This window comes from Zosterops lateralis, assembly GCF_965231275.1.
Source record: "Zosterops lateralis genome assembly, chromosome: Z".
Lineage (NCBI taxonomy): Eukaryota > Metazoa > Chordata > Aves > Passeriformes > Zosteropidae > Zosterops > Zosterops lateralis.
The window spans coordinates 9,611,431-9,624,749 of NC_139800.1; the positions used below are offsets into that span (position 1 = coordinate 9,611,431).

General features: G+C 34.5%; 1 protein-coding gene across 1 annotated transcript in view; it reads right to left on the reverse strand.

Annotated features, from left to right (window-relative positions):
- CWC27 (CWC27 spliceosome associated cyclophilin) overlaps positions 1 to 13,319 on the reverse strand; it is a 93,438-nt gene that overhangs the window by 27,049 nt on the left and 53,070 nt on the right. The window contains exon 11 of the mRNA XM_083884446.1: positions 2,611 to 2,708. Within this exon, the coding sequence (XP_083740572.1) occupies positions 2,611 to 2,708 (98 nt within the window). The remainder of the gene's footprint in view (positions 1 to 2,610; positions 2,709 to 13,319) is intronic.

Below are 13,319 nucleotides of genomic sequence, written 5' to 3' on the forward strand. Positions count from 1 at the left end.
TAAACACTTAAATTTTCACTCTCCAGTCTTTCTTAAATAATCTAATCTCCAAATACAGAAAAATATTCATAATATGAATAATTTGAAGAAGTGATACTAAATGTGATGCCAATACTAATAAAGATCTGTGCAATAAACTTAAAATAGATGTGTCATGCTGCCAACCCTTCCTTAGCATCCTCTCAGAATAAGACCCAATCCTATCCAGTATGACTTAAGCCTTGTCCTCACTGTTCTGTGATCTTCAGTGAATTTCTCCCACTATGGTTGCAAAATTTGGCTGAGATGTAGTGTTTATTAATCAGTCACAGAATCACATTAATGTCTGTGAACCAACATTTTTTCATAATGCAGCCAGCTCAAAGCATAGGCAGACACAATGCAAGTGTCTGCACCATCTGCACAGGCATACCTGATACAGAATGACACAATTCACTCCCCTTCCCTCACTCCCCAAGGGGATAGGCAAAGAACAATGGAAAAATCTACTGCTACTTACACATCAACTTCCTGATAAAAGTATTTTTTAAATATGCACAATTTCTTATATGTAAACTACTGTGGAATAGGTAAATTGTTATCATTTAGCAGACTGTCTTCCATGTTGATAGCTCTACTGTACTGATGGAAATTCAGGCCAATAAATATAAAATTACTAAGTTCTTTGAACTTGGGAGCACAATGACTTATTTGGTACAACACTTCTACTTATGTTAGAGTTCATTATATTAAAGATAAAGTCTTTCTAAAGTCTATTCTATTATTCCTCAGTTGTAAATTCTGTTTCACAATAAAGGTATGCCTCATTCCTTTGATTTGAGATTTCACTCTTCCATCCCCCACCCCACATAAATTACACATTATCTTCAAGTATCTCCTAATAAACTTAACCAAATTGTGTTTTGCTAGTTTTGGGTAGTTTTGTCCATTTTTATCAAATTCTTCATTATTCCTTTTTGGTGGTACAGTACTTGGAACTGATTGCAGTAATACAATCACATTTTACAAGTACTGCATTGGTAGCAACACCACACAACTGACAGCCACATCAGAGCGTAAATTCATGTTCAGTTAATTTTCTAGTACAAACTTGAAATCTTTCACTACATTTTCATTAATAATTCTATCCTTTGCCACTTGCATCTCACTTAACATCCTTTTAATTTTGCCTTAAATTTTAGAACATGTTTATTTTGAAGGTTTTTAGTTAGGTACTCCACCGACTAGCTCAATAGGTTCTTTCCTGCCATCCATCTTTCCCAGTAGGTACTGGAACAGTCCCCCTCCTATCACAAAAAGTAAAGCCAAGATTATACAAGATTATTTTTAATATTAGCTGTAACCTGCAGATCTTCAACTGATTTATGGCCTGCTATTTATTAAAAAAAAAAAAATACAAGTTCCCCACCAACTCTGGTATATATCCTTTTGCTTGAAGTAAAGGGATCCTTCCAAACTGTACCATAGTAGTAACTACTGCCTAAGTATTACTTTAGTCTGCCACTGTAAAGGTGAATTTCCTCGAATTATGAAGTCCATTGACTGGCACCAGAACAGGGATAAGTTTAAGCAATAGTGTAAGAACTGCCACACATGGCACTATTCAAGATAATTTATCATATATGAACATAAGGACTACACTTTACCTTTGCCATACCTCTACTCACAGTTCTTTTTTTACATGGCTAATGACAGCATTCATTACTTTGCCAGTGAGAACTTATATTCATTCAGTGATTATTAGAACATTTTCAGAGTTGGTGATTTTTAACATTTGATGCCAGATTTCATATACAAATTCATGATACTGTATTTTTTATATTGTCAGGACGCTGCTGATCAAGCTCACCTGTTATTCAAGAGAGCCCAAGAATTTTTCTACAAATTATGTTATACTTTCTACTCTTTTGTAAATTGTGTGTTATCTGAATTTTTAAAAAAATAGTTTTATATTTCCTTTCATATTTCTATGGTATTGAGAACTGAACTAAGAATCCACTCTAAAAGTGTGTCTCCTAACCCCAGAGTGTTTAGAGGCACGTTTTTGTTTCTTCAGTTTGGCTAATAAAGGGTGTTTCATCCTTCTGGACTAAAATATGCACCTTACATGCTATTATAAACTTAGCAATTTATACACATTTAAAAAGCAACAGAATATAAAAACTGTGTGACAAAGAAATGGGCAGTTGAAGATCCCATTTTGCTAAGGTTTAAGGAAAATAAGTATGGTAGTGACTTCCTGAAACTGAGTTCCACTGGTGTCTTACAATATGTAAAAGTTTGAAGTCAGTAACTTTGAGTTCAAAGTTAACCCTCTGCATTTAAGAACATTTCCAAGTCAGAAAGTCAAAAAGACCTTGCAAGTCAAGAGGTCACAGTATGGATGCAACTAAAAAACAGTTAGAAGGAGAAATACTACCTGATTTGAGAAAAAACATTACCTATACATTTTCCTTACATACTGGCATCATTACATTACTACCATCCTTAGGGAAGAAAAAAATAAAATCTACATTTCAACAATAATCCACATTTATATACATAAAACACAAAACCAAAAAAAAATTTAAAACTATAATGTTAACTGGAGATCTACACAAAACCTCTTACCTTCTTTCTCTTTGGGTTTTAAAGCTTTTTCTTCTTTTTTCTGCTTTGCTTCCAGCAGTTCTCGTTTCAGTTGTCGGGCTTCCTTCCGTAGCTCCTCACTGCAAAGAGAAATATTTACAAGAATATAATCTTCTGAGATGTACAACCACTCAGAAGAAACAGAATCAAAGTTAATGGACAGTAGATTTTTGATACCAACAAAGGGAAGGTATGGACTCACTGATGCTAAGAACATGGCTCAAAAATCACTTAGGACCTCAGAAAGTCTATATTTTCATTCGTACGGATAACAAAAGAATATTAGCAGATGTCTTACTTTAGGACCCCATCAGAAATATGTTAAGGACATGAAAAATAAAACAAGGAATCCCCATGTGAATTTTAACATTCTAATTAGACATGAGACCCACACAAAGAGAAACTGAAACAGAGGTATTGCCAAATAAATAGTGCATGTATTATAAAATTCCGTTTACTCGAGTAATAAATCTTAGTATCCTGAATTTTTTGGTTGGACAAGCAATGCAGTTGTTCAGGGACAAGAAAATGAAATGTATAAGTGTATATTACTAGATATGAAAATTAATTTCATTCTACAAATACCTCATGTGGGAACACAAGAAAGAAATTAAAATTCGCAAAACATTGTGCCAATATCAAATGAAGCAATTTTTTTTTGCAGAATCACAGTTTGTAAGGGACCTCTGAAGATCAGACAGTTCAGGTTCCTTGTTCAAATGACAGCCAAATACAGGAAGATGCTGAGAGCCGTGTCCAGTCAAGTTTTGAATATTCAAAAATGGAGACTTCAAAATGCCTCTGGGCAACTACTTCTTAACTTCTCTCAATGAAAAAAAAAGGTCTTCTGTAAATTGAATTTAAATTTTATTTTCACTCACACCTATTTGTGTCCATCTAATGGTTACCCGTGGAAAAGAAATTATAATAAATTCAATTTTTTCTGATGTTAGAATTTGTATTTTGCACTTTTATGTTTTTAAAATTAGGTTCTGATTGATTTAAATTTCATCACAATCAATGAACTGCAGAAATTATTACCATGTAGTAACATGACATGCAAGCATTTCCCTGCAGCTGTTTTATCCACCTTAATGTTTATCTGTAATACCACTACTGACTACATCCTTTTCTAAACAAAAGACTTGGAACTGTTGGGTGATGACTACTTTTGATTTTCATTGTCATTTCTAGGTATGCACAAATACAGAGCTTGTGAAAAGCACTAGCAAAGAAGACTATCACTGTAAAGTTATTCAGCCAACCACACCAGGAGGTCTTTATTTTCAACACCATGGCAAAAGCTACATTAAGTAGGATTAACAGCTTTTACAAAAAACTATACTTCTACCTGAAAAGAAAACCATAAGGGGAAAAGAGTTAAAGAGATATTTGAATCTAAGTATCAAAACATGCTTTTCTATAAATTGGGGACAGCACTGTAAAAAGTTGCATCACAATACTGTTATAGTATACTGCAACATTTTCTTATTGAAGTTGCACAGCAGGAACAACACATGTCAATAAAAGGTTGTATATTTAAAATATTTAGAGTGTCAGACAGTGACAGCAACACAGAGAGAGTGGACTACAAATGGCACTTGGGAATAACAGTCTAGCACATCAGAAGTTTCCTGTAAAGAGGACCCATTTACTCTTTCTCTTAGTTAGCTAAACACTATTGCATGAACAATTAACTAGCTAGTGACAATTATTAAGCTCCCCCAACCTTTTTTTTTTCACAGTCAAAAGAGGTTTTTGTGCAGAACACAGAAAATCTTAATTCTTAGAAAGTCTAACTCCAAAATATTTTTTCAAGCCCTTTCTATGATCAGTACTAGGTTAATAAACAACTTTGATACTTGGCTCTTTCCAGAGTCCACACTTTGTGTATTTTTTTTTTTTTTTTTTTTTTTTTTTTTTTTTTTTTTTTTTTTTTTTTTTTTTCCTAGGCTCACTTTGCCAAATTAGGCTGGTGAGAAAGGCAATCCAAAAAGGCTTCATGGGAAGCTGGCTGATAGGAAAGCCAGACTACATTCACAAAGCACATTCACTGGAACAGAAGTTAAAAACTAGTACTTAGGTACTGCTGAAATCTAGTTACACCCTAAAGACAACATGTATGGTGAAGGCATCAGCTTTCCTAGTGAACTGTTTGAACGCACTATCAAGAAACAACAACTCTACATTGCTAATTATGGTTACCACTCTGGCTTTTTTAGCAGATTAATTCATACTCTATTTAAAGAGCTCTTTTTAAAAGAATGTACTCTAAATATTCACTTTAATCACTTCTATCTAATCTGTACCTCCTTGCAGTATTTCCTCAGCCCTTCTAAAGATGGAATTTGGAATCAGATACACTGATGGGTTTCAGCGTTCCTGCAGGTCTCTGCTGGTGGTGTGCTTGGTTCCTAACTCAAGAAGGAACACAAGATCATCATCACTGCACCAAGCACCCATTTCCCACAGTGACTCTTGGTCACTCCTTTCCAAAATGTCATTCAGCAGTTGTACTGTCATGCAGCTACAATCTGCATTTTTGATTTCCAGCTGTAAAACACAGCATTTAGTTATATCATAAGGATATTTTTATTGTATTGTGTCAACTTAGGTATTAAATTCAAATTATTTGTAATACTTTGTTCACATGTACTCTACTAATTTCTTATCAGGACTTCTAAAAAATAAAAATAAGAATGTCACTAGCTTTCAAAAAAATGCTTGATACAAATCTACGTGTACTATAAACACTGAAGAAGCTCAGTTGAGAAGCTCTCTAAATGAAAAAGTCAACACTTCGAGAACCTGCATTATAGCACTCCTGTCTCCAGTTTTCCCAAAAGGTAATACAGTTATCTACCATCTACAAAATCACACTAACTAGCATTAATTTAAACTTTGGTAATTTCTTTTTTTCCTGAAGAGTGTACCAAGCCATTCTAATTGTAACTGATTAGGAATGAAAGATGGCTAACTTGCCTTGTTTTCTCTGTATCATACCTATCACCAAGACTGGACTATGAAACAGTAATTCTGTTCTTTGAACTCATGTAGTTTTTTAACTTTAATTAACATGAACACTAGTAAAGCAGAAAGCATTACATTTCACCGAAGTTCTTATACTTAAGTTAGCTAACCCTGTTACCTGAAAATGTTTAATCTTAAAAGAATGGGGATAAAGAGTTTGAGAACAGCCCTACTGAGAAGGACTGGGAGGTGCTCTGGATGGGAACGTGGACATTACCCATCAGTGTGCACTCCAAGCCCAGAAACCCAACTGCATGCTGGGCTGCATCAAAAGAAATGTGTCCAACAGAGAGATGGAGGTTATTTGCTGTAGTTATCTTCTTAACAACATATATTCCATTCTTCAGCTTTCTAATATGTGTATATATTATTTTTCTTTCATATTTTAGATCAGAATAATACTCAGTTAATAAGAAATAAAACCAGTTGGAAATTTAGCCAAATATTTTAGGTTAAATGGATAAAATTGTTTCTAAGTGCCATGTACTAAAGGTGTTTTTCTGAAACTAATTAAGAGCCTTCTGAATTTACAAAGTAACTTTATTCAAAAAAGTGAAGTTCTGTATTTGACTTCACTTTGGCAAAAGAAAAGAGAACTGATTACAGAAATAAACGGTATAATTGTGACTTTGGTGTGACCATATGATCATACTTGCAATGCACAAGTCCAAAACCACTCCTCCTTGTCTACATACATATATAAGCCTCTTTTACCTGTAGTCTTCTGCATGCATGTGTATAAACCATAACTGCCTGTAATTATTTAAGTGTACTAAGTCTCTAACAAATAAAATATATATTATATACAGACACAAATAAAACCTAGAGAGGCACAGTATGCTATTCAACTGTGATTTAGGGAAAAAAAATAGCTGCATATATTCAAAACCAATCCAGCTATTCCCACCGACTCTTGAAAAATGCATAATATTCTCTTTGAGAGTTCCAATTCTAAGTTAAAATACAAACAGCATTTTCAAATAGAGAACCCCAATGATAAAACAAAACGATATAAAATGTCGTGTTTGCTCAACTAAATGATTTGCAGAATGTGTGGAAGAATCAAGGTGAATGTCTGCTCTACACTTTCAGTTTTGAAGCTTTTTCGTATATTCCCCCTTCTGCTCCTTGGGGTATCTGTGAACATGCAATTCTTGGAATGGATAGCAAATTCCCCATTTGGCATGTACATCTAAGACTTTTCTAGGGTTCAAGAATCTTATTTTTGTCTGGATTTCATTACTGTTCATCTCTGGTACTGCAAGAATTTTACAACTGTAAATATGAGAGTAAAAAATATGGATTTGGAATATGCACTTTGTCTTTTTGCCAGCCTGGTTTTGCTGTAGAACTCAGACATATATCTGTCTGTTTTCTGCAAATGGTGTATTGTAGCTGTATCTCAAACAAGATGATGATAGAAAAATGGTGGCAGACATATTCAGTCTTGACATGGCAAAACTGTAGATGAAGCATTTTAATATAGCTGCTGGGTCCTGTATGGCCACCTGTGTTAACAGTAAGGCTGACAGTTAATACTGTGTTTGACTTCAGCAGTAGCTGGTAAACTACAGCAGGCAATTAAAACTGTAACTCTAGTTTTAAAAATTAAATGTTAAAAACTTCTGCACTGAATGAATTAATGGATCCATCACCAGTATTTACACATTCTACACAGGAAAGATTTCAATGATGAAATCTAAAAGGACTGGCATCTTTATTAAAGACTACATGGGCAACTGTTACCGTCTCTTCATGATCATAAACCTGAGTGTAAATAGGTGCATCACATGACTAACACTTCAGTGAACTCTAATTATAGATACTGCACTGTAAGCTACATGGTAACACAATACAGCAGTTGCACTATTGTGCAGTGAATTCTCACAGGTTGAAACTGATGAAGAATGTTACCATTTTACTCTACTGGGAGAAACTCAGCAAACAGCAGGGCCCATAAGCTGAACATGAAGTACAAACTTGTGTAAGAAAGGTACTAAAGGAGATGCAATATATTTTATTATGGTTACTAACACAGATGTAGAAGGAAAAACTCTCACAGGTTTCAGGCACACAAGCTCTTCTTCAGCTAGTTTATTTTTCTTCCACAGTTTGCTTAATAAAAGGTATTAGCTTTCACTATAAACTTTCTTTGCTTACATTGTTCAGCCACCAGTTACACTGCCAGAAAATGCAGATGTACGCAGTAGGGCATGTATAGAAGCATAAATCATATATCACATATCATATATTAAGGCTGATTTTATGCACTATATGGACCTTCTATGTTCACAGCAGATCCTAGAACAGATAGGAGACCCTAAATTTTCTCAGTTTAAGATAAAAACCTAACTTTGCTTATTGCAAGATAGTTAACAACTGTTAAACAAAACAAAGTGGAGACCAGCAGCATCCTTTATCCAGACCAATGCTATATCTATCTAGATTGCAAATGCAGTAATGCTTAATGCCTGATAGAAGTAGTTTTGCCCTTTTTTTTTTTTTTTTTAAGGAACACCACATTGCAGACCAACAGAGCTGCTCCAATTAAGAGGTTTTCCTCTTACTCTCTCACTTCTGAATGATGGCCTGCAGGAGGAATTTTTGGTTTTGCTCCTTATTGTATGATTCTACGAGTCTTAAATTTCACCCTATTTCTATCATTCAAGCTTTTGAAATCATACAATTTTGTGTTAGGATTTCCTATCTCATTAACATTACTTTCTAATTTTATAGTATTTCTCTCTCTTTAATTTTAACCATCTTCTCCAGATTAATCCCAAATAAATTTTATCATGAATATTTAGCCTAGAAAAAAATTTACCATGGCTCAGGAAATACCTACAGGCAGGTTAATTTATCAGTATCTTTTTTAGTAAAGCAATTCAACATGTTTTTTCTTTTAGTCACTAATAAGCATCTTTAATAGTCTTATTTTCATATCTAGATCATTGTCTTATATTGTTCTACTATCTTAGGGGAAGCAAACCAAATCTGTAACTTGATATGAAGGCTCAAAAATGTGGTTTCACCAGAGAAGTCAAAGAGGTTCTAGTATCTTTGAAAAAAGTAATAAATGCTTTAGAAGTAGCAAGAGTGTAAATCAAAAAATCCTCAATGTATTACTTCCAATGCAAAGCTCACAAAAAATGGACCAAAAAGACAAACAATTAAATAGTGTGATTAGCAAGTAGTAAAGTAATTTTTGTAAGAATTTTGCATCTGTAAACCTGAAGTTAGAGCTGTCAGAATAGATTGCAAAAGGCCGTATGTTAGAAGGTGTATTAAAGGGGCTATGATGAGTTTTAAAGAGGAAACAGCTGAAAGTTTAATGCAAAAATGATTGAATTAATTAAAACAAGAAACATAAAAGAAAGAAAGGTCACTAGGTCACATGGGATTAAGGGAATAATAAAGTAAAATAAAATCACTGCTGATTGAATAAGTGATTGATTTATGTCAGCTTTCTCAAAAGAAGATTCTAGGGAGATAACCCTCCATGAACCTGATCTGATTTGGACATAAAGATGACACAAGACCAGAGAGAGAGGTGTCAGATGGGTAAATTTCAACCAACTTTAAGTGTGATAAAGCTCCAGAGTACCTGGAGTACCTCAGGAAGGAACTCAGGAATGACTTTTTCACAAACTCACATTAAAATCAATGTTGTACCAGATCACCAGGTAGTAACAAACACTGTATCTCTAGAACAAAAGGGTTGACCAAGGACAGTGAACGTCACGACAGCTTCTCTTTTAAGTAATAAGATAAAAATAATCTTGAACAGCGAGTCTTTAAGTTTTGTCACAAATGCAGTAGTTTCATTCAAACGTACTGGTGAAGGTGTGGATGAACAAAGTCATGGACAACAAGGTGAACAGCTTTAGATATTCAAAAAGCCCATATAATGAGCTTTTCAAAAAGAGAGAGGCAAGGGTGAAAAGTGGATTGTAAATAAAGCACAGTGTGAAAAAAAGGAGCCAGAATAAGACAAGAACAAGCAATTACCTTTCAGTATAACTAAATTAATACTTCAAGTTAAATACTCTGAATAAATGGAGTGAGGTACATTTCCACGAGCCAACCCCAGAAAAATATGGTGACTTCTCATGGTTTTAGCTCAGGAATGGAAAATGGAACAAACAGGTTCTCAGAAACTCTAATTAAATTATCTTACAAAATTGAAGAATATCCTGCAGAGTGAATTCCTTCTTGTCTTTACAAAGACAGTTACTCTAAAGTAACAGAACAAGTTCATGAAAAAAAGCCCGTGAACTTTACTAGTAACACCATAATGAAGACCTCTACCAACTTATAGTTGTGGAAGTCTCTAACAGAAAATGCACATTCATTAAGGAGAATAAACCAAGAATTATTAAAGTGGCTCTACAAGAGACAGCCAATATTACTCCATTAAAATACTATAAATGTAACTGAATATCCCATGCCAAAACGGCCAACACAGTAATACAGGAAACTCCAGAAAAGATGACAAAGGTTATTCCCATCATGAAAAATCACCCCTGACATGAAGATGAAGAAAAAAGGAATTATTCATTTCAGAAGAAGATGAGACAGAGGAAACATGAAAAAGTGCAGTAAAACCACGACTACCACAAACTTATAATATCTAGGCAAGGAGGCACTCAGTACTATCTCAGCAATTTAGAAAAGATAAAATATTTTTCACTTTTCAGATGAGACCACAAAGTTTCGTTGGGGTAAAAAAATTCACATTATTAAAAGTGTATCCAACATTTACATGAAAACCAGGAACATCTATTTAGAATAGTTACTGCTAAAAATAAATTTCAGAACAAATAGAATACTCTATGCCTTACCCAATTACAAATGAGCTTATGGGTATTGCTGATGGACTCCTTTCCCACTTCTCTGAGGCCAGGGGTACTGGCCACAGGCCAGACAATCCAACTCTCAGATTCCTACACCATCAATGGAGGCAAAGACACTTCAGACCACAGCATATGCCAAATGGAAATTTTTCTCTACAAGTCTCATTCTGACTCTCCATTTAATGAAAAGTGTCATCAGTTCTCATGATTACTAATTACTAAGATATTTGTATTATTTGAACACCAGAGTGTTCAAACATTATAATATGAGGAATGATGGAAATAGCTTTCTCTGTATCTACTAATACTGGTATACCATAGGTTATTTAAAACATCTAACTGGACAGATTAAACTAAGAACATAATACATGCCAATTAAATATCACCATTTCTTGGAAATTGGATAAAACACTTGCTCTGAGTTTTGCCTGCTATTTCCCAACATCTGATAAAAATTTTTAACAGATGGAAATGATTGCAAAGTGAACAGCACTCCCTTCATGTTCTCCATTCCGCTGATTTAATCACAAACCCACTGAATCTGATAGTAATGAAACAATAGACTTGTTGCTGATGAGATCACCAAATGGCTTCCATAAAAACCTATCAGACACTGTAAAATATAGCTGCCATAGACTATACAGAGTTATTTTCTGATCTGCCATATTACTTGTCAATACAAAATAGTAAATTCTATAATAAAAGCAACATTAAATAAACAATTTTTATTTGTAATTACTTTGAAGAACCATATTAAAAAGATTTTTGCCAAAAATCTTTCATAGAGTTAGCTGCCTAGACATTTATAGATTTTAGCATTCTTCCCTATTACAAAATGGCAACATTATTCCTCAGTGAGTCTCCTCTGAAGTCTCTATATAACAGGTATTTTAAAAAACCAAATCATGCTAAAATGATTTGCTACTGCAGACTACAACTGGGAACTCTGAGTACACAGTAGCTAGTAGTACTAATATGTAAAAAAGACTTGAGATTAAATATGTTTTGAGGTGTTCTCAGGATCAATGATGAAATGTCTGAAAGGTCAGCTAAACATTCTACAGAATCTACCTAATGTATTCCTCCACAAGCAACTACAGATTTTCTTTTTTTACTAAGACTTGAAATTAGTAGATCTCTGAAGAGAAAATAATTTAATTTTTCTCAAATGTCAACTTTACATAAAATTGCTTTCTCGTACATAAAAATGTCATCAATTTAATGCCAGCTTAAAGACTGTCTGCAGACTATTTCAAGTCTAAAAATAATCACTGAGCCTCACTCAAAACAAAAACTCCCTCCTTCTTCCAATAGTACTATTTGAGCCTCAAAGGATCCAACAGGGTGATTCATCCAGCCTGGGGATCCTCCCTGGCTGTCCCCTCTTCTAGGGGCTCCTCTGATCCAGACAAGAGAGAGCAGACTGGAAAGAATTTTTCTGGCAGCAAGAAAAGAACCTAGCTGCAGCAACTGCTTTCCCAAGGCCTCTTTTGTCACATAAAGGAACCACATGTACATGATGTGACAGGGTAGAGATGTAGGACACTATGGGAAAGTCAAAAGCCAGGATTTCCACTGTCAGAACAATTTACATCATACTTCTTCTGAGGAACTCTTGAAGACAGAGATTGCTAGGTACAGGCTGGATGAGATGCTCTGGTAGCAGCATCCGACTCCTTGTTTCCCTTTTTTGTTAAAGGCAAAAAGCAGAGACATACACAGTAAACACAGCACTTCAGGGAATTACCCTCCAGAGCTGCACAACAGAAGGCAATCATAATAAACCAAGTCATATATTGTGAATTCTCTGTCTCTGGAAAAATTATGTAGCTCATTCATCAGCCAAGCACTGTTAGCTCAGTCTACAGTCTACACCTGCTTCTGTATCAGGACACAAGCTGGTGAACAGGACCTTTTAAAAACCTCTTGCCTTAATTTTATGATCTTCTCTATCTACATAAGCTGACAGAAGGAGCAGATAGGTTTCAACTGGGATTTTGGTGGGAATGGGCCATCAAGTCCTTCTGGTTGTCCAGTAAAAAAAGAGATACTCATGTCAAAGTCTGTTCATAAATGAGATTCCAGACATCAGAGACAGGATGTGATTAGAGATACTGGCTACAGATGTATGGAAGGTAAATTACAATATAAATGGAGATCTGAATGAGCCTAAAAAATATATCCAAACAAATACAGGACAGAAATATCTTCAACAGAATGTAAGCTATAGGTTATTTGCTATTTTCTGTATGACAAGGACTTGAGAGTGTAAAATGAAACTGCATAACAGCAGATTGAAAAGAAATAAAAGGAAATATTGTCCATGCTGCTTACAATTAAATTGAGGAATGTACTACCACAAGACACCAAACAGATCAAAAGCATAAACAGGTTCAAAGCAGCTAGGTCTACTCACAGGAAAAAAATACACAGAATATTGAACAGAAAAGGCCAAATGAACTTCCTGACTAAATAAGCCTTGAACTTCACATAGCTGGAAAAAAGAAAAGTTGCCCAGTAGTATTTTAGCACTCCACTGCTTCTCTCCACCATCAGAGACAGGACATTTGGCTAAACAGACCTTTGATCTAATTTGGCATAATTTATTCTTAAATCAGTCATGATTTCTAAAACCTGAAATTTATTATCTTGACTTAGTAACACACAAGTGTGGAGTGATATCTGCCATGAGAACCCCATGTCTGAAGGTGCATAAATGTATTTATTTTTTAAATTGAGTTCAGGAATTAAATATTGTGCATGTAAAAATATTCCTCACAGAAAATGATTTGTCATTTTCTGTTTCTG